Raw genomic sequence first — 22,005 nt, forward strand, 5'->3', positions numbered from 1 at the left:
CCTACTTGCAACAGATGTGACAGAATGAACACCGTGAATGTTCTGCTGTATGAAGAACTCTTAAGTTGCTGTACAACATGAACCTGATTTAATGTCCACAAACCAGGACTCCTGTGTTGTGATTGAAGCATCCTAGTTTATAATTGTGTACACTGTGCAGCTGTGGTGATTCCAGCACAGGGGTGGGCAAACCCAGTCCTGGAGGGCTTGTTTCCTGTATAGTTTAGTTCCAACACTAATCAAACACACCTGAACATGCTAGTCAGTGTCTTTAAGATCACTAGAAATTTATTAGCATGTGTGTTTAATTAGAGTTAGTGCTAAACTGTGCAGGACATCGACCCTCCAGGACTGAGTTTGACTGACCTCTGTTCTAGCAGTTTTTAATTACGTAGCTAGAAAAGTATAGTTCAAAATGCTATTAAAATCCCATTTACTGCTTCTTGAATTGCAGCCAATCACAGATAGTTAGAACAGATCTTTTAATTATTTATTTCTTTTTTTTTACTTTCTTTTTTGCAAATTCTGTCTTGTAGACATGATTGTAACTGCATGTTAATATGTGGCTATCAAACAATAGCAATGGGTGGGGGTAAACCGCACTGCTACCTCATGTTGTATTGGACCTTAAGATTGCTCAGATTTGGATCCTGTTTTAATTTTAGGTCATTTAAAAAAGAAACTTCTTGTGTTTATATCAATACAATAGGATTGTGGATGCAAAAATTCTGTTCAAACAACTCCCAAATGTTAATTTTGCATAATAGAAACCCTTAAAGATATGTTTATACAGCAAAAGTTTCACAGATACCAAGCCTTAAATGACACAAAACCACAAAATTATGAATTTACAGATAATTTAGACCATTTCATGTGGCATAATGTCTGAATTCTAAGCATAGCTTAATTCAAGTGCTATGGTTGGAATAAAACCATTTTGAATAATAACAAATTATATTAATTTACCTCTAAACAAAATAATATTTGTAAATGTATTTAGGAAAATGCTGTGTCTGTCCTTACAGTTTGGTATACATTTAGCTTATATAAGTTCTAAAAGGACATAAAGCAGAAATACCATGTGACTTACCTTATTCTTTGGTGGGAAACTCTGTAAGCAAGTAAGCTTGTCATTATTCTTCTTTCATGCTTTTTACACAATGTTTAGGGTACACCAATCCTATGGATTATTTGTCAACTCTTTTAATTTTTTTTTTCATTGAATTTCTCATTATACTATACTATATTTTGATGAAAACGCATACAATATTGTTTTAGATTATGTGGTACCTGCTTAGCATTTTAAGCTAAAGCACAAAATGGAAAAAGTCACTCTGTTAATAGTTTAAAAGTTTAACAATAACTCAAACAACAAAATTAGTAAATTGTCTTTCCTGTTAATTGAGAATGTCTGTTAATTACAATAAATCCCATTAAAACTTTAGTTTTCCGTCATAAAATAGTTCCTTTTTTAATGATAGTTGTTATCTCGATCAGTCAGCCTTAATATCAAATGTTTGAAAGGGTTTCACAAAATGCCCATACTCCACATTTGAGAGTGAAAAATGTAAAAACATTTATCAATAAACACCTTTTTTATGGCCACTTTCTCAGCTCATGTTTTTCAGCTGTGCTACAGTATGAGTATAGTGAAGAGCATTGTAACGTATACTGTACTGTAGTGTACTTACTAGTCGCTAGTGGGGGCTTAAGTTTCCTCATGCGCTTATTGAGCCGTTTGAAAAACATCTGAATCCAATCAGTCGTCCTGCACTGACACCGCGGGTCATCATCTCCGTGTGTCTTACTGTAAAACTGCAGCCAGCGTTGGATATGAGATGTGGTATTAGAGGAGAGGCGGGGATGTGGCTTAATCGCTATGGGAAATGTTTTCGGCAGACAGGGACGCCCGAGTCGAGTGACAGATCAGGACAGGGCGATATTGGTAAGAATTAATCGATCAAATAATCAATCAGTCAGTGGGTGTTGGGTTTCTGTCACCTACTGTACGTACGCGAGTAGATCTAGAGGCAACATATAGGCCTACTGTCCGTAATGAGTTCAGCCATAATGAACTACTGCCATTGACAGGATTATGAGCTGTCCTACTTTATACGACTGTGTGTGAGAAGAGAAACACGCTCACACACTTCAACAGAACGAAGAGGGAAATCATTATAGTTCATAAAGCACAACACAAAACCATAGAATATAACAGATCCTTAAATTACATGTAATGCAACTGAAGTAGCCTATGCATTACAGAGTATAATGTAATACACTAAAGCACAAAACAAAAGTAGAAGTAAAAGCGAAAGAAAAGTATGATTTACATAGAATATAAAGACATACTGAATGACAGATAATCTATTTATAAAAGCAAAATAATCTGTTGTGTGTGTGTGTGTATATATATATATATATATATATATATATATATATATATATATATATATATATATATATATATAGTTTTTTTTTCAACAAAATGAATGTATATATATATATATATATATATATATATATATATATATATATATATATATATATATATATATATATATATATTTATATATATACATAGGCTATATGTATATATATATATATATATATATATATATATATATATATATATATATATATTTATATATATATATATATATATATATATATATATATATATATATATATATATATATATATATATATATATATTATTTATATATTAACTTTTTTTTGTTAACAAAAACCAGAAACAACTATCTAACTAATGCTGAGATGACTTATTTATATTTGTGTGTAATAATTTCAAAATGTATGTCTCATAATTATTAAGTATTTATAATGACGAAACTGACAATAATACTAATAATGAATAGCATTTCTTATTATCATGCTGCCTTGAATGTGAGTTATCTGCTATAAAAAGTATGTTACTTTATGAAAAATAAATTTATGGTTTACATCAAACAAAAATGAAGCATTGCATATTAAATAAATAATAAAAATATTTTAATATTGAGAGCTTGTTTTATCAAGCAACACTTTATAATATATCATATTAAAGCAAGGTTGTATATAAATGACATGTGCATGTTTTATGTTAATACCATTAGACATTTGTTTGTGTGCATGTTCGTGCTACACCTCATAAAATAAAAATTAATAACTTATCATCATCGCTGTCCAAATTATATATGACACAATGTTTAATACTTCAAGATATATTTAAAATTTAATAAATTGTTTAATAACATTCTACAATCAAATCCCAACTAACAAACTAGCATTTTGCCACATGAGACCTGAAAAAATACTGGCTGTGCCTGTTATTTTATTTTGTTGTTGTTGTTTTATGAGCCATGGAAATAAAAATAATAAGTTGTTTAAACATATTTAATTGTTATCAATGCTGTTATTTTTGTAAATAGTTTTGTAAAATTTAAATTTAATCAAACAAGTGAGAACATCAATAACTCTATTTATTATTATTATTATTATTATTATTATTATTATTATTATTATTATTGTTGTTGTTGTTGTTGTTGTTGTTGTTGTTGTTGTTGTTGTTGTTGTTGTTGTACAATTGTTTTTTTTTGTAAATTTTAGTTTAATCAAACAAGTAAAAAACAACCACAATATAATTTATTATTATTATTATTATTATTATTATTATTATTATTATTATTATTATTATTATTATTGTTGTTGTTGTTGTTGTTGTTGTTGTACAATTGTTTTTTTTTTGTAAATTTTAGTTTAATCAAACAAATAAAAAACAACCACAATATAATTTATTATTATTATTATTATTATTATTATTATTATTATTGTTGTTGTTGTTGTTGTTGTTGTTGTTGTTGTTGTTCACATTCAGGTAAAGTGTCTTTAGCTGCTTTTTTGACAAGAAATTGCTTTTATTAAAGAGGTTGTTTTTATTAAAAAACACGCCGTTATTAAATCTTATTTGAAATAAAATCAAATACAGAAATACAACCAGATATATATTTATATCAGTGTTATAACAGCATGGGTGCTTTTGAATGTTGTGTCGGGCAGCAGGGGGCCTAGATTCCAGGGAAATAAAAGAAAAAGAAGAAAAAAAGAGACAACTTTAGACTACACTGAGTCTCTCTGATAAGATTCTGCTGTCTTGTTTATCAGAACAACAGTGTTTCAGGTGAGCACGCACACAGATCTGCACTCACAAATCCTGTGCTTTGACAGCTGTTTGTTCGTCTCAGTCCACAAACTGATGTCTTTATAAATAAGAAGCGTATGTATAAGTGAACTGTCATGTTTCTGCATTACGTCCTGTCACTGGATCACAGCAACTCAAGCAGCAGAGAGATAAACTGAAACAATATCGGAAGAAAATCACATTACAGTTGGAGCGAGAGAGACGTCTGGCCAAACAGCTCCTGAAGGATGGCAAGAGAGAGTAAGACATTTCACATTACAGGCCATTGGTTATGTCAGCCGTCATGCATTACACAGGGCCTTTATAGTGCTGATTTGATACCATCTGTATTGATTTTGGCTGTGTGGATTTACTAATATGTGTGATTCATGAGTCATTTTTACAGACGAGCGCTTCTGCTGCTCAAAAAGAAACGCTACCAAGACCAGCTTCTGGACAAGACTGACATCCAGATAGACAACCTGGAGCGCTTGGTGGGTTTACATCATGTTACTCATTTTTAAAGTAATACAGGATTACTACTGGACTGGTCTAATATGAGTGCTCACTTTTTAGTGTTTTATGGAAATAGGCTCATTTTACAATTCTCATAGAGTTAAACAGTTGAGTTTTAACTTTTACCATTTTTGAATCTGACTGATTCAAACTGATCTCCAGATCTGACAGGAGCACTTTTAGCTTAGCTTAGCATAAATCATTGAATCAGATTAGACCATTAGCATTTCACATTAAAAAAAGAATACAAATAAATAAGTAGTTTTGATACACTGTAAAACCCAAAAAGTTAAAGTAACTCAAACCGTGTGAGAAAATTTATTGCAACAAACTGTTTAAGTTCAAAAACTAATCCAAATGAGTACTGTGAACTTAATTTACTAATGAAATCACTAATGACCTCCTCCTAGCAGCTGACTCTGGTTAACTATCCATTTTTTCAGCTTGATCTAAGTGCAGCTTTCGACACAATCTCACATAACATTCTTCTTGACAGGTGCGCTTCCATTGGCATTGGTAACATATCTCTCAGCTGGTTTCAATCACACCTCTCAGGTCGCACTCAGTTCATTCAATTAAACTCTTTCACCTCGTCATCAGTCCTCATCACTACTGTTTTGCCCCAGGGCTCAGTTTTGGGACACCTGCTATCTTCTTCCACTTGGTTATATTTTCTGCAAACATCAAATTCATTTTCATTGCTATGCAGATGACACCCAGCTCTACCCATCAACCAAACCCAACCTTAAACTCCCACCTTCATTCCTTACTAACTGCTTTGCAGACATCAAATCCTGGTTCACCTCAAACTTCCTGAAATTAAATGACAATAAAACAGAACTTCTAATTAGGTACACAATCCTACTCTAAACAAATCACATACCCTTTTCTATTCCCACAGATGATTCTGTCTTTACTCCCTTCCTTCAGGTTAAGAGTCTGGGGGTCATCTTCGACAGCCCCATTTCATTCACTGCACATGATAATAATGTCACCCGGTCTGCTTATTTCCACCTTCGAAATATAAATCGTTTACGTCCTTCCCTCACACCTCATTCAGCTGCCATTCTTGTTCATATTTTAGTAACATCCCATTTAGACTACTGTAATTCCCTTCTGTTTGACCTCCCTAATAAAACTCTTCATCAATTACAACTGGTACAAAACGCTGCAGCCCGTATTATCAAAAAAACATTGATATGATTGATTATCACAACAGACGCATTCCACAACAGCTTCACTGGTTTCCCATATTTTTCAGAATGAATTATAAAATACTTCTTTATCCACATTCTTGCTCCTACATACCTTGCTAATCTTGTTCATATCGCCACACCTTCTCGAACACTCAGGTCTTCTTCTTCCATTCACCTCACTGTTCCCTCTGTCCGACTTAAAGCTTCAAGCACATCTGTTTAGAACTGCTTATTCACTTTAACCCAACTGTATTTAAAAAAAAAAAAAGTATTTTATTAACTTTTATTGTGTTTTTTTTTAACTGATTTTTTTAGCTGTTCTGTATGGTGACCTTGAGTGTCATGAACATATGTCATGGAAAAATATTAAATACAAATTTAATAAGAGGAAAAATCGAGAGAAGCAAAATATTAAATAAATAAATACATAAATAAAAAAAATAAAATAAATAAATAAATAAATATTAAGTAAAAATTTTGTTGAAATTTTGTAGGTTGTAATTTTTTTCAATATTTTGCTTGAATTTAATTGTATTATCTTTGAATTTCTCAATATGTTTGGTGACTAAAATATTATTTTAATAAATATATCTGTTTAATATATATATTTTTCTATTTTTTTTGTTTAAATACACTAAAATACAAATACATTTAATGCACTTAAATACATTGCTTATATTAAATGAGAATATAATAATATTATTTAATATTATTATAATATTTATTTTTGAAATGGGGTGTACTTAATTATGCTGAGCACTGTATGAATATACGCAATTAATAGGCTTATAAATAGACAATTTATAAACAGACAATTTATTATAGACAATTTGTATAAACAAAAGCATCTGCTAAATAAAAAAAAAAATATTTATTTAAGTTAATATTAAGTTCTCAGTGTCTCATCCTAAGAATCTTAAGACAGTTAGGTCTAAAAGAAGTAAAAAAAAAAAGGAACAATATGAATTTTACAATGTGATAAGGGAATTTATTAATTTTTTTGTTGGAAGCACTGATTGGTTGTCTCTTTTTTGTTAAAAAAATGGTGTGTTTCTTAAACAGTAGAGGTCCTTGCATTTTAATGCATTGTGTAACTTTGAATTTGAAAAGGTCTGAAATTCTTGCAACAAACAACATGAATGATATTTTAACTGTGCCTCACTTAGGTTCAAGACATCGAATTTGCTCAGATTGAAATAAAGGTCATCGAAAGTTTGAAGGATGGAAATGACTGTCTTAAGCAAATGCATGAGGTGAGTCTTTCTTTAGACTGAGACTATAGTTTATAATCACACATATATGCTGTATTGTAATAAGCAAATGCACCTGCAGTGGCTTAATAATGAATTGTCATTCATGTACAGCGCTGTTATTAGAAGCTAAGCTGATTCGTTGCTATGTTTTGGCTGGCGTGTAGTGTCAGTTGTTGTTAGTGGCGGCAGCAGCATGTTTTAGGACTGTTGGACATTGTTCTGGGATTAAAGGATTAAATATAACACTCTTAGATTACAGCGGGCCAGTCTTTGTCTTGTCCTAGACGGCTCTGTTGAGACTTATGAACATCCAGAGCTCCTTGATATCAACAACAGAACAAAACGGCCTTTTACTAAGCATGTTGATGTTTAAATTGACATAAACTGTAACTGCAGTCAATCTAAAGCTCTTTTCCTAATACAAGTCTTTCATTTGATCAAATTAATATAATATAATATAATATAATATAATATAATATAATATAATATAATATAATATAATATAATATAATATAATATAATATAATATAATATAGTGATCCTGTTCTAGGGGTGGCAAGGCAGTGGTGCAGTAGGTAGTGCTGTCGCCTCATAGTGAAAAGGTCGCTGGTTCGAACCTTGGCTCAGTTGACGTTTCTGTGTGGAGTTTGCATGTTCTCCCTGCCTTCCCGTGGGTCTCCTCCAGGTGCTTCGGTTTCCCCTACAGTCCAAAGACATGCGGTACAGGTTAATTTGGTTAGGTTAAATTGTCCGTAGTGTATGAGTGTGTGTGGATGTTTCTCAGAGATGGGTTGTGGCTGGAAAGGCATCCGCTGCGTAAAAAAAAAACTTGCTGGATAAGTTGGTGGTTCATTCCGCTGTGGCGACCCCAGATTAATAAAGGGACTAAGCTGACAAGAAAATGAATGAATGAATGTTCTAGGGGTCAAGTAAGTAATGGAAATAAATCCAAAGAAATAAATAAAAGTTTCAGGAAGTTTTATTTATTTAATTATTTATTTACATTTGGTCTGTTTAATTATTCCTTTATTTCTCATTTTTGTGTGTTTGTTTGTTTTACCCTAACCCAAAACCTTCCCTTGGTTAGGACCCTCAAAAAATAAATAATTAAGCACTTCACACTTGCATCAATGTAGCATATTTACATCAGGCACTTTCTTACAATCACTTTATATATAAAAAAAAACAAAAACATTGAGCATTTAGAAAATGTGCCTCAAAGGTGAGTAGGTGTGACATCCACCTTCAGAAACACTCTTCTCTCTATGAAAACAAACTAAAAGACTCCCTTCTCGCTACTTTAGCTCCTAATTCTATGAGCATAAACAATTTCTTTGTATAGCACTTCTTGTGTTTGTTGCCTATTCTTGTTAAATCGCTGAATGCCTCCTCAATGGTAAATATTTTTAAACAAAAGCAAATCTCATTTAGTACCAAATCATTAAATTTAAACAAAACTGACTATTAAGAAAATTTATATAACTATGTAATCCTAACAAAATGAGAGAAACAATGGTAACACTTTATTTTGATGGTCCGTTTGTTGAATTTAAGTTACATTGCAACTAATTCTCATAGGATTATAATTGGACTGTTAGGTTAGGGTTAGGGTTAGTGTAAGTTAACATGTACTTGCTACGTTTTCTATAGTTAGTTAAATGTCTGTTGAAGGAGCAGTATCAGCCGATAATAAGCAGTAAGACAGTCTACTAATACTCAGATGGACCATAGTGTTACCCAAAAATTATCTTCAGATGTTTACACAGTATGTGGAAATGAGGAACACACAATCAAACTATCATTTCAATAGTTTCTTCAGTCACCGTAGCCAGACGATGAAGCATTCAATCGTTAATGTCCAAACACATCTTTATATAAGTTCAGTATTGTTGTTGCAAATGAAATATAACACAGAAAACCCTATTTAAATATTTTCCAGTTGACTAGATATTAATTAACAGTCATACAAACATCTTTACCAAAGCATGTCTACTTGACGGTTGGTCTCGCGCGACCACCATGTTTGTAGTTTATTTACACTTTTCACCCGCATTTGTAGTTGATTGAACTCTTAGTAGGATAACAAAAATTTAACTCAACACCTCAAAAAAAGCAAAAAATTAGTTAAATGATTTGCTGCTCAATAAACATTTATTATTATCATCATGTTGAAGACCCTTTTGCTACTTACAGTAATATTTGGCTCAAAGGAACTGAAATATTTTGTAACATCAGTCTTTATAGGCACTTTAAAACAGCCTCATGCATCTTTGCTTAAAAACAGCTTATATAACAATAACATGTTTAGGATTTAGACTTATTTATGAGTATATTCAACTTTTGTTTACTGGTTGATTGATTTGTGTGGAATGTTTTGAGGTTCATCTCTGTGAGCAACAGTAACCAAACGGAGGTGGAGGTTAGCGAAGGGTCAGTCGTGTTATAAATTTATATATAAAAAAGGGATTTGCTGCTCTATTGTGAACATCTGACATTGAACATTGAAAATAATTTTTCATGCCTCGGATTAGTCTTTTTTTCTCTTCAGGTCATGTCACTGGAGGAGGTGGAGAAAATCCTAGAGGACACAAAGGAGGCCATTGAATATCAGAAGGTTAAAAACACATTCAATTCACTTCATAATTAAATGCTGAATAGACTTAAAACATGTACAAGTGTTCTGCATTACGTAAACCAATGAAAGAAGCCAAGGTGCATTTATATTAAAGAAGTCTTATTATGCTATAGTACTTTGTGGATTTCTGAGCATGAAAAAGCTCTGTAAAGTTACAAAGTCACATAAAAGAGAGTCTATTTTCTGTCTGATTTAGTAAACACTGTTTCTGAACACCCTTAAAGTCTGTACGAATCAAAATTTGCAATGTTTAATTTGCTAGTGCACTTTTTAGGTCAGTGTTTCTCAACCACTGTCCTGGAGGACCAACAGTACTGCATGTTTTGGATGTCTCTTTTGTCTGTAACACCCATTACTATGCTGCATCCCAATTTGCATAAATATACTATGCCCTAAAAGTATGTATTTTTTGTGAAGGAAAAATATAAACGCTTGAGTGTGTGACAAAAGTATGCAAGCTTTGGGACATACTACTTCCTCATTATAGATCATTATGTTGCTTAGTTATGAGCCCTGTCAATCATCCACACATCATTCACATTTCTTCCATACTAAATTAATTACAGGTTAATCTCCCATTCACCAGTCTTTCATGCCGAAAAATCTCCTCAGGTCTTTGGATAATTAAGCATTCAATCGTTAATGTCCAAACACATCTTTATATAAGTTCAGTATTGTTGTTGCAAATGAAATATAACACAGAAAACGCTATTTAAATATTTTCCAGTTGACTAGATATTAAATACCAGTCATACAAACATCTTTACCAAAGCATGTCTACTTGACGGTTGGTCTCACGCGTCCACCATGTTTGTAGTTTATTTACACTTTTCACCCGCATTTGTAGTTCTAATCGCATTCATGTCCAATGCGCAATGTACTTTTGGCAATATGAGTGGTTAAAGTATGGATGCTTCTACACCTACATTTTTTTACCAGAAATTGTAAACCATCCGGGATCTGTTGGCATACTGTTTTCAACATACTACGATTTGGGACATACTCATTCTGTTTCTATTAATGACAGTCATTCTTTGATGATGTCAGTTTAACGGCTTCAGGCACAATTTCCATTAACACTTTATAATAACTACACACTATAAACCATATATTAAGCATTAGCAAATAGTGAATTCATTATCTGTTAAGCATTAACTTTGCATAAAGGTTAGTAAACAGTTTAAAACTAAAGCTACAAATGCTCTATTCTTGACTTCAAACCACATTTATAATGTGCTTAGTAATTGTACTTTCATAATTTGTTAATAATTTATTTTTCATTACTTAATTTAGTGTTTCATTATTCACAAACCTAATTATTTAAGCATAGTTGGTTGTTTTTAGGATCATTCAGAATGAGTTAGTACATGATTTATAAACTGTTCAAATTAACATTTATAATTCTTATTATTCAGGCATATAGGAATAGTTAATTTGTATGTTAACAAATGCTTTATTAACTCAACTTCAACCAGTTTTGTGACCCAATCTAAAGTGAGGACTATTTATGCTTTATAAATCTCTTATAAATGACAATTAAAGGCTCAGTTCTATTCTAAACACGAAAAAAGAAAATAAATTACTTTATTCATTCCTGTTCGTTTGAAGATACACAAATGAAACTGCTTCAATGGAAAAATAAATCTTTGCAACCTTATCTAAAATAAAATCATTGTTGGGTTTCAACATCAAATCCTATTATATTGTTAAATTATTATATTGTTGTTGTTTTACATAATTGTATGTCGTATTTTGACACTCCTGTCATTCAGCAATGTTTAAACTTTACAGTAATTTTACTTTTTAGATAAGATTGCCAAGAATATTGTTTATTTTAAATTAAGCGTTTAATCATTATTTGTAAGGGATTTATAAAGTATAAATAGTCCTTACTTTAGATTAGGTCACAAAACAGCATGCAGTTGAGTTAATAAAGCATTTGTTAACATACATAGTAACCACTAATATTAGCCTGAACAATAAGATGTATAAACATTGATTTTAATAGTTTATTAATCATTTACTAACTCATTCTGAATGATCTTAAAAACCACCAACTATTCTTAAATACAAATGGTTTGTAAATAATGCGATACTTCATTTAGGAATGAAAAATAAAACATTAACAAAGAATAAAAATACAATTGTTAAGCACGTTATAAATTTGGTTCTAAGTCAAGAATAGAGCATTTATAGCTGCAGTTATAAACTGTTTACTAACGTTTATTAATGTATAGTTAATGCTTTACAGATAATGAATTGACTATTTGCTAATGCTTAATAAATGGTTCATAGTGTGTAGTTATTATGAAGTGTTACCCAATTTTCTTAACGATGCCCCTCTTACTGTTAGTTTGCTATGAGGGAATGATGCACAAAAACAAACCCCGCCCTCTACTCAATATTCAGTTTTAGCTGGAAGTACATAAATATATCATAAGATTTAATAAGACCCATTCTGTTAAATGAGGTGTGGTTGAGTTGTGTTTGTAGTGTTTTGTTTTTCATGTTCAAGACACACTATTTTACATGTATTACTAGTATACAGTACATTGAGGCATGCGACCTGGAAGCACAAAGCCAGTCATAAGTGTATTTAGTCACCTTTAAAAATGTCGAAAGGACATGATCACCTATGAAATTGACTTAAATCATAAAAATCATGAATTTGTTTCATGGTATTGACTAATATCAATAATTTCCCAGTTTAGAGTTTGCAAACTAATAGTGACAAGTAGACAGTACTTTTTTTTGTGATTTTATTTTTAGATAAAACATAATATTCGGCGAAGCAGTGGAGCAGTAGGTAGTGCTGTCGCCTCACAGCAAGAAAGTCGCCGGTTCGACCCTCGGCTCAGTTGGCGTTTCTGTGTAGAGTTTGCATGTTCTCCCTGCGTTTAGGGGGTTTCACTAGGTGCTTCGGTTTCCCCCACAGTGCAAAGACATGTGGTACAGGTGAATTGGGTCGGCTAAATTGTCCGTAGTGTAAGAGTGTGTGTGAATGTGTGTGTGGATGTTTCCCAGAGATGGGTTGCGGCTGGAAGGGCATCCGCTGTGTAAAAACTTGCAGGATAAGTTGGCGGTTTGGGTTCATTCCGCTGTGGCGACGCCGGATTAATAAAGGGACTAACTCAACAAGAAAATGAATGAATGAATATAATATTTGTACTACGTTTTAGTATTTTGGGAGTTTTTAATTCTTTTTTTAATCATTTTGTTCACACTCTCTTTCAAAGGCAAAGAAAAGGCATGTACTGTAAATAAAAAGATCCTGGTTGCTTTACATTTTTAAGCTGAATCAAATTAACCTTATGAGTCTATTGAACTTATGTCAAACTGACTTAAAACAGCTTGTGTAACTTATAAAGTTAAGTTAAAGCATGATTTACTTAGTTTATTAAGTTACAGTTAACTAACACCTATGCTGTCATGACTAATCGATGATATTTTTACAGTGTAGGATTAGGGGTATAAAATAAAATTGTACTTCTTAAATAGAATAAAAACGTGTCTTAAGTGTCTATGGCTATGTTTACACTACACCAATGTAGCCAAAAAGCGAAGCATTTTCCCTGTGGATTTAAAGACAAAAAAAATCATGTTTACGCTGTATTTCCATGTTCATGAAAACATGGCCTAAAATGCTATATTTCTAATGCCAGGCTATATTTTTGCATTATCATCTTGTATTAAACAGTATTTAGGGAAGTGATGACATCGTTGGTGGCTCAGTGCTGGTGTGGATGTAGAATTTGCTGTGTGTGTGTGTAAGATGCGTCTCCACTGTTGGCTGTAATTTAAATTCAATCCACGTTTTGCTGATGAAGCATTAGCAAACACTTGAGCAGCAACAACACTACCACATACTCCACCATTGTTTTGTGTTTGTGTTTAATCTACCCCACAGGGACAGGACTACAGCTGAATTTTAAAAACGTCTACTTTGTAACCTGGGACCTGTTTCAGTAAAGAGCTTTAACCAACTCGGAGTTTAAATTTGAACTCGGAGTTGATTTACAGAGAGATTAAAAACTCTGAGTTTTCGGTTTTAGAACAGCGGATCTAAGTTAGGTCAATCAACTTTGAGTTGACCAACTCAGAGTTAAACCTGCACACCGTGACTATAAAAATAAATTTTCAATAGTGACCATGACAACATCTGAAAAAAGAGATCCCCATTTCTTTCTCCAGCTAAACTTGATGTGCTCAAGCAAAGTTATGGCAAATATGAGCATGTTTTTTAAAAAGAAACACCACTGCATCAATGAAACAGAGGCCGTTAGAGAGGGGAAACAGCTCAGATTAATGCGCAATTTTACATTTAAAGTATTTAAATGTTTATGTAACATTACAGTATATAGTAAGTAATATTTTGTGTGACATTTATAAAAATTTTTACACACGTTCCCACTTTTATACACGTTGATCAGTTTTAATAAATTTAAAAGTGCACTTGAGTGTCAGCCTTTTTATTGATAAAGTGATAGAGGTTAATATGACATTTAGAATTTAAGCAGAACTAAACAATAGTTTTATTTAATATTTGTTTAATCTAGTGAATTTAAGTTAATTATTTATTAAAAAAGGACAAGCCATTCTCGTACGTGACTGTTCTTTGTGTGTGACTAAAATGTAGGCAATAGCAATGTTTCCATCCAAATATGTTAATTAAATTTATGCGCAAAACTGGAATAATGCATAAAAGATGTAACTTCTTGATTAAACAGGCACCAAATATCAACATTAAAAAACAGAATTTACTGCGATAGAAAAAGCTGGGTCAATCTTTGCTTAACTTAATAAATGTAATTGCGCCTCAGAAGACAATGCTGACACACAAAAAATACGTCGGGGCGTTTGAAGCCATGAGATGCGGAGAACAGATGCTCTTAACATGTTCAAGACGCTCTGTAGGTCATTAATAATATAATGACATTAATACTGAAACGGTAAAGGCATTTTAGAATGAATGACCAAAACAACATTTAAGATGTTTTACAGTGTGCTCAGCCAGCTGGTTTGTCCATTCACACACATTTTAATCATAATCTCTTATAACAAACATTTTTTTAATGTATAGGCCCACTGTAATTTGTTTAGTAAAAATGTTTCCATCGTAGTTTATGCGCATCTTTTCTTATCGAATAGAAGTTTATCCTACTTAGTTATGCAAATATTTTTATGCAAAAAAATGTTAAATTTTCAAAAGTTATGTGCATCATGACGTTTCCATCAATCGTTTTTATGCGCATCTCCAAAATGAGCATTAAAATAGGAGGGTGGAAAAGTAAGGCTAAGGCGAGAAATACCGCTTTGTCTTTTAAAAAGGGGTGGAAACCGACAGAAACTGAATTTAGAGGATAATACCTGCTCCTGAACAGGTTAGGTTCACAGAGTAAGTTACCACGGTAACTGACTCTGAGTTAAAATTACCTGTCTTTCAGAAACAAGCTTGACTTAGCCTGCTTTCTCAAGTTTAACAAACCTGACATTTTGAAATAGGAAAACTCAAAGTTTCGCTCATTTCAGGGTCAAAATACTCTGAGTTTTCACTTAACCTCTTTTCTGAAACAGGCCCGTTCTTAGAATGACACTGTTTTGTTGTAAATTAGCATGCAAAACACACAACAAGTTTTCCTTTTTTAAGCCAAAAAAGGAAACTTTCCAGTTTGTGTACAAAACAGTTGCATTTTGAGACTGGAAATGCATAAATCTGAAAACAGATTACAAAGTAGAAGTTTTTAAAACCACCACAGCTGTCTTGTTCTTGTGAACAACCAAAAATGAGAGTCTATGAAAACAAAGATGCCATGTGTGTTTGCATTGTATGTGTTTAGGGAGGTGCCAAGTGCTAACAAACACACATCAATGGTAGAGTATGTGGTTGTGTTTATTTTGTTCATTTTTGTTAAAGCTTCATCAGCAACGTGTGGATTCAACCAACAGCTTGTTTTTGAAAATGTTGTGTAAACATGAAACTATCTTAGGTCATGTTGACAAAAATTTATTTTCATTTAAAAACACATCTTATTTTTCCCATTTGGCCTTCCGTCCACACCATGAAAGCTTTTTTAGGAAACTAAACCATATCTTTTTGAAAACACTATCCAAAGTCAATCAATTTGAAAATTAATTTGTTTGAACTGTGAAAATGGACACTTTCGAAAAGGATGCATTTTTGTCATGTGACCATTTCAGCTAATAGTGAACGAAATTGTAAAGATATTTTGAATGCTTTCCTTTTTGACAGCTTTATCAAACCTTAATGTCAGTTTTTCCATGACATTTTAAAGAGATGGAAAGTAAATAAACAGCAGGTGAATATAATGCAGATAAAAGTGTCTTTCGTCTGTGCACATGCACAGTATTAAAAGAGTTTATAGTTGTTTTAGTGTTAATAATGGAAAGAATTAAACATTATAGTGTGGTGTTACGGCATGCGCATGTGAGTCACAACATAAAAGAGAGATCAAACAACAAAATACTATTAAGGCCCGTGCACACCAAAACGCTTTTTGCTCGCATTTTATTTCGACGTTTAACGCCTCCTGACTAAATAAAGGGCATCAATGTGATCATGCACACCAACGCGCGAAACGGCAGGCACAAAACTTCGTTTAAAAAAAAAAAAAGCCTCATGCTCGTTTTCTTGTTTTGATATGCAGCGTCAAAACCTTCTCAGATTGGCACTTTTGTTCACTTGTACGGAGCTGCTGAAGTTACAGTCAACAGCACTTGGAGGCGCTCAAGTGGAAAACTGCCAATGCAAGCGCACATTGAAGAAGATGCCCAGAGGGGATATGAACGTGGAGCTGCTTATTGCACTGGTGAACAATAATTTCTTCATCGCTAGAGCTGGAGCTGCTGTTTGAACAATCCATGCTTGTTTGAGTCACAAGTAACTTTAACTAAGTATGTAAACTTCCTCTCTTCCTCTTCAGCTGTGCTATAAGTGAGTGTCAGAAGCTTAAAGTTGTGTAGCGCCATCTCACGTCAAGAAGTAATTTTGCATACTCTTCTGCTTGACGGCAGTGAAAATCGCTTGGATACGCTGACGATAAACACAAACGAAAAGCGTCCCGGTGTGTAGGAGCCTTTATTGCAAATATTTAGAATAAATAAAACTAATGTAACAACAGTCAGTCAAAGCAACAAACAAATGTCTAGGAATAACAAAAAAAAAAAAAAAAAAAAACTTAAGATAACTTAAGATGTAGAGAAATACGCAAATATCTTTACATATGTAAAATAATTAAAATATTAAGGATATATATATATATATATATATATATATATATATATATATATATATATATATATATATATATATATATATATATATATATATATATATATGTATGATATGATACGGATTTATATAGGATATAAATATAAATTATTAAAATATTACAAAACATTATTTTCTAGCCTACATAAATTTAAAAACCACTGCGTTAAATCCTTCTTCATCTCGGGAGGCTTTTTCAGTTCATTTAATTTGCTTTTGTAACATGTTATGATTATTATTAGTATTATTATTTATTATATGTATATTTATATTTGTTTTATTAAAAACAAGCTTAGATTTGTCCACCTTCAGGTTTTAGACTATATGGGGCATAGCATGTGTATTAGAATGTAACTATTTTAACCACACTTCGTTATTATTGTTCATTTATTTGTTTGCTGGAAATTAGAAATGAATTTAGAAATAGTTTTGAAACAAATTTTTGCGCTTAACAAACGAAATTAATTGTTTATAGGCTAATTGATGTCTGTGTATACAAGATTTCCCTATCCTAAAGTGAAAGTGAATTATGAGATGCCTTATCTCTCATTCTTGCACTGTAGGTGCTCTGTCTAACTGTTTTTTTTTTTCTTTTTGCTAGTGAAATGCTCAGTTTTTTTCACTTCCCCTTACTTTACGTCATGTAAATAGAAAATGCGCATATTGCGCGACGCAAATGGCTCTTAAAGGGAATGGTAGATACGACTCTGATGGGTTTATTCTCAAAACACACCTATAACTCATTGAGCAAATAAACTCAACCCTTTTAGACCATTCGCCATGGCGCAAACCGGATTTTCCCGTTCTAAAAATAGCAAAAGTGAATTCTGACACGCCCTGAATGCGTTTGCCATACACTCACTGGCCACTTTATAAGGTACACTGCTCGTTAACAGAACTTTCTAATCAGCCAATTACATGGCAGCAACTCGGGTGTAGATAGGTATGTAGACATGGTCAAGACGAACCGCTGCAGTTCAAACTGAGCATCAAAATGGGGAAGAAAGATCAATTAAGTGACTTTGAACCTGGCATAGTTGTTGGTGCCAGATGGGCTGGTCTAAGTGTTTCAGAAACTGCTGATCTTCCGGTATTTTCACTCACAAGCAACTCTAGGGTTTTGAGAGAATGGTCCGAAATAGAGAGAATGTCCAGTGAGTGGCAGGTGGCAGTTCTGTGGGCGCAAATGCCTTGTTGATGCTAAAGGTTAGAGGAGAATGGCCTGACAGGTTTCAGCTGATAGAAAGGCAACAGTAACTCAAACAACCACTCATTACAACTGAGGTATGCAGAATAGCATCTCTGAAAGCACAGCAAATTGAACCTTGAGGCAGATGGGCTACAGCAAAGAAACTGAGGCTACAATCCGCACAGGTTCACCAAAATTGAACAAAAGAAGATTGTGAAAACGTTGCCTGGTCTGATGAGTCTTGATTTCTGCCGCAACATTCATGTTAGAGTTAGAATTTGGCTTAAACAACATAAAAACATGGATCCATCCTGACTTGTATAAACGGTTCAGGCTGGTGGTGGTGGTTTAATGGTGTGGGGGATATTTTCTTGGCACACTTTGGGCCCATAAGTACCAATTCAGCATTGTGTCAACGCCCACCTGAGTATTGTTGCTGACCATGTTCATCCCTTTATGACCACAGTGTCTTCTCGCAGGATAACACACCATGTCATAAAACCCGAATTATCTCAGACTGGTTTCTTGAACATGACAATGAGTTCATTGTACTCAAATGGCCTCCACAGTCACCACATGTCTCAATCCAATAGAGCACCTTTGGGATGTGGGGGAGTGGGAGATTCGCATGATGAATGTGAAGCTGACAAATCTGCAGCAACTGCGTGATACTATCATGTAAATATGGACCAAAATCTCAAATGAATATTTTCAATAGGTTGTTGAATCTATGCCACAAAGGATTAAGACAGTTTTGAGGGCAAAAGTGGGTCCAACTTGGTGCTAGTAACTACATTACTTAACTACATTCATTCATTTATTTATTTTCATGTCGGCTTAGTTCCTTTATTAATCCGGGGTCGCCACAGCGGAATGAACCGACAACTTGCTGTGAGGCCACATCACTACCTACTGCGCCACTGCTTCGCAACTTTAACTACATTATATAAATAATGCAAAACAAACCCAAACAGTAAAAGATTCAACTAGATGGTGGATATTAACTTGAGTAACCGCGCAGTGAACCAATTATGGATAAGTAATGCAGGATCCAATCAGGATCTGCCACATTCTCCAACGAGATCTGGAGTCTTGGGAATCTCACAGTGGACATGGAGCATTTTTAGGCAAAAAATGTATCCAGATTAGTGTAGACATAGCCTTAAAATGCAAGGGGAATATCTTTTTATTTGTTTTGTTTTTGGTTGCATTTCATGTAAACGTCGTCTAAGTTGCTTTTTAATCCATTATCAGAGCAGCTCTACTTATGGATCTTTACAATTATTAAAAATGTATTCATCACCATTGAATCAACATCTTTCTTTATCTTCATCTTTCCTTTTATTGCATTATTTCAAATGTGTATATTTTATTGCTGCAAAACTCCAAAACAGCAAATAGATGATCTCCTGGCGGGCTGTCTGAAAGAGGAGGATGAGGACGCTGTGCTAGCAGAGCTGGAGACCCTCACCCAGGTGTGGAGACTTTTACCTGTCCTACGTCTTTATCCTCAATGTCTCATTCAGCATTTCTTTCTTCCTCCTGGCCAGGGTGAAGACACAGCACTTTCAGAATTACCCACTGATCCACCGCCAGCAGCACCTGAGGGAGGGACAGGTGTTGTTTTACTCCCTGAATAACACAGCTCTTTCATTTGGCTTTTGATTGCATTGTGTCAGTGGGTTTGTTCTGTGTGTGTTTGCAGAAATCAAGACGGAGCGAGAGATGCTGGTAGCGTAACGTCTGATCCTACAACCTGGATCATCGCTTTGTGTTTAATCAAAGGAAGAGCTCAGGGAATTAAATTGGCAGAAAAAAGGCTTTCATAGGGTATTTTATAGGCTCTCTAGAAAATCTGGAGAATTTTGAAATATAAAGGTTTGCATTCTTGTTTACCAGGCTTGAAAAAGCAATACAAAGGCATTAAAGTTTATTTATTGTGATTAGTTATAACCTGATTTTAATGATATTGAAAACACTTGTTTACAGTCAGGGTAATGCTAACAATAAGGGATCATTTGTTTGTTAACATTAATGTGTCATCATTTATTGGTTGAGCTTCTATATTGACCACAAAAGAAAATAGTTTAAAGAATGTTGTAAACAAATGACTTCCATAGACTCTTTTATTTATACTATGGATGTCAGTGATTACGGTTTTACAACATTCTTCAAAATATCTTCTTTTGTGTTCAACGGAAAGTAAAGGAAACTCATTGAGGTTACTTGCACATTAGTAAATGATGATTAAATTTACATTTTTAGATGAAATGTACTTTTAAAGCATTTATTAAGGAAAATTTATGGATTTTGTAAGACTTTACTGGTATCATTGATGTGCTGGAGCAAACTAAAACTGAACAGCAGTATTATTAATAACTAATGTAAAATAAATATGACATCCATTGTTATGTTTGTTATTAAAACTTATATTTGTGTATATAAAATAAATAAACCATATTAGTATAAAACATTATAGTACAAAACATACTGTAATAGTATAATAGTATGCAGCTTAGTCCCTTAATTAGTCAGGGGTCGCCACAGCGTAATGAATCGCCAACTTATCCAGCATATGTTTGACGCAGCGGATGTCATTCCAGCTGCAACCTTTAAGTGAGAAACACTCATCCACTCTCATTCACACATATACACTACAGACAATTTAGCTCACCCAAAACCTATAGTGCATGTCTTTGGACTTGTGGGGGAAACCAGAGCACCTGGAGCAAACCCATAATAGTATGAAACAAATAAAAATATTATTAAACCACAGTCTGTACTACAAAGCTTGATTAATAATAAGCCTTTTATTAAAAGTACATAAATAAATAGTGTAATTTGATTAGATGGAAAAAATGCACTAATGCAACACAATACATTGGAAATATTTTTTATTAATTTAGCAATTTTGTTTTAAATGTAACCAATTTAATATAAGCTTTCAAAAGCTGTGAATCAATATATGTTTTCAATTGTATATTTGTATGCATTTCAAATAGAGAATTTAAAAAAGAGGTCTATCACTAATTCACTATTTTAAAACTAATGTTTCCATTTTGAGCCTTATCATTGGCATTTGTATTAAATCTTTAATCGTCGAGAATCAAAATTCAACCTAATTGAAAGGAGAAACAGAACTGTATTGAAATAGAACATCTGAATCAAAACTCGGCCGTAATATTCAATATAGTCATGATTTTAGAATACAGAGATAAACCTTCTATATATTTTTTCTTTCAAAAACAAAATTTTAATGAAACAGTTTTAAATAATAACACAAATCATATCAGTTTATAAAAAATATTTTTTTATGTGTGTTTAGGATAATTTTGTCATGAAAATATCTACTTAAAAGACCATTTACTAAATAATATCAGCTTCAATGATCCTGAAATAGTTAGGTGAAGTATTAATAAAAAATAATAATAATACTTCACAATAGCACTTCACAAACAACAAACAAAATAAATTAAATAAAAAATGTATAGACAAATAAAACAAAATAAACAACAAATATACAAAAGCATATATGCATACATTTACAAATATATGCACACAATAGTCCTCACATATGCATATACATGCACGCACTGTACATGCATACATACATACATACATACATACATACATACACCTAAACAATATACATAAAACGCATACACTTTACAAACTGTTATATTCATACGTGATTTTAAAAAGGTGCGTCTTAACATGCTTTTTAAAAGCATAAATGCTGGGGGATTCT

At 32.8% G+C, this 22,005-nt stretch overlaps 1 protein-coding gene across 1 annotated transcript; it reads left to right on the plus strand.

The window, feature by feature from the left end:
• The first annotated feature begins 527 nt into the window (after window positions 1-527).
• chmp6a (charged multivesicular body protein 6a) lies at window positions 528-20,666 on the plus strand. The gene is made up of 8 exons (XM_087245214.1): window positions 528-1,945; window positions 4,332-4,441; window positions 4,587-4,674; window positions 7,059-7,145; window positions 9,694-9,759; window positions 19,652-19,732; window positions 19,808-19,874; window positions 19,963-20,666. The coding sequence occupies exons 1-8, from the start codon at window positions 1,880-1,882 to the stop codon at window positions 19,995-19,997; spliced, it is 600 nt and encodes a 199-aa protein (XP_087101340.1). The 5' UTR covers window positions 528-1,879; the 3' UTR covers window positions 19,998-20,666.
• Window positions 20,667-22,005: the final 1,339 nt, after the last annotated feature.

This window comes from Danio rerio, chromosome 3, assembly GCF_052040795.2.
Source record: "Danio rerio strain M-AB ecotype USA chromosome 3, GRCz13ab, whole genome shotgun sequence".
Taxonomy (NCBI): Eukaryota; Metazoa; Chordata; class Actinopteri; order Cypriniformes; family Danionidae; genus Danio; species Danio rerio.

Bases quoted from the DNA above. Each gene is read 5' to 3' on its own strand.
- chmp6a (XM_087245214.1), top strand. From the start codon at position 1,880: ATGGGAAATGTTTTCGGCAGACAGGGACGCCCGAGTCGAGTGACAGAT. The intron at 4,442-4,586 runs GTAAGACATTTC...TCATTTTTACAG, and splicing joins CTGAAGGATGGCAAGAGAGA to ACGAGCGCTTCTGCTGCTCA. The intron at 19,733-19,807 runs GTGTGGAGACTT...CCTCCTGGCCAG, and splicing joins AGCTGGAGACCCTCACCCAG to GGTGAAGACACAGCACTTTC.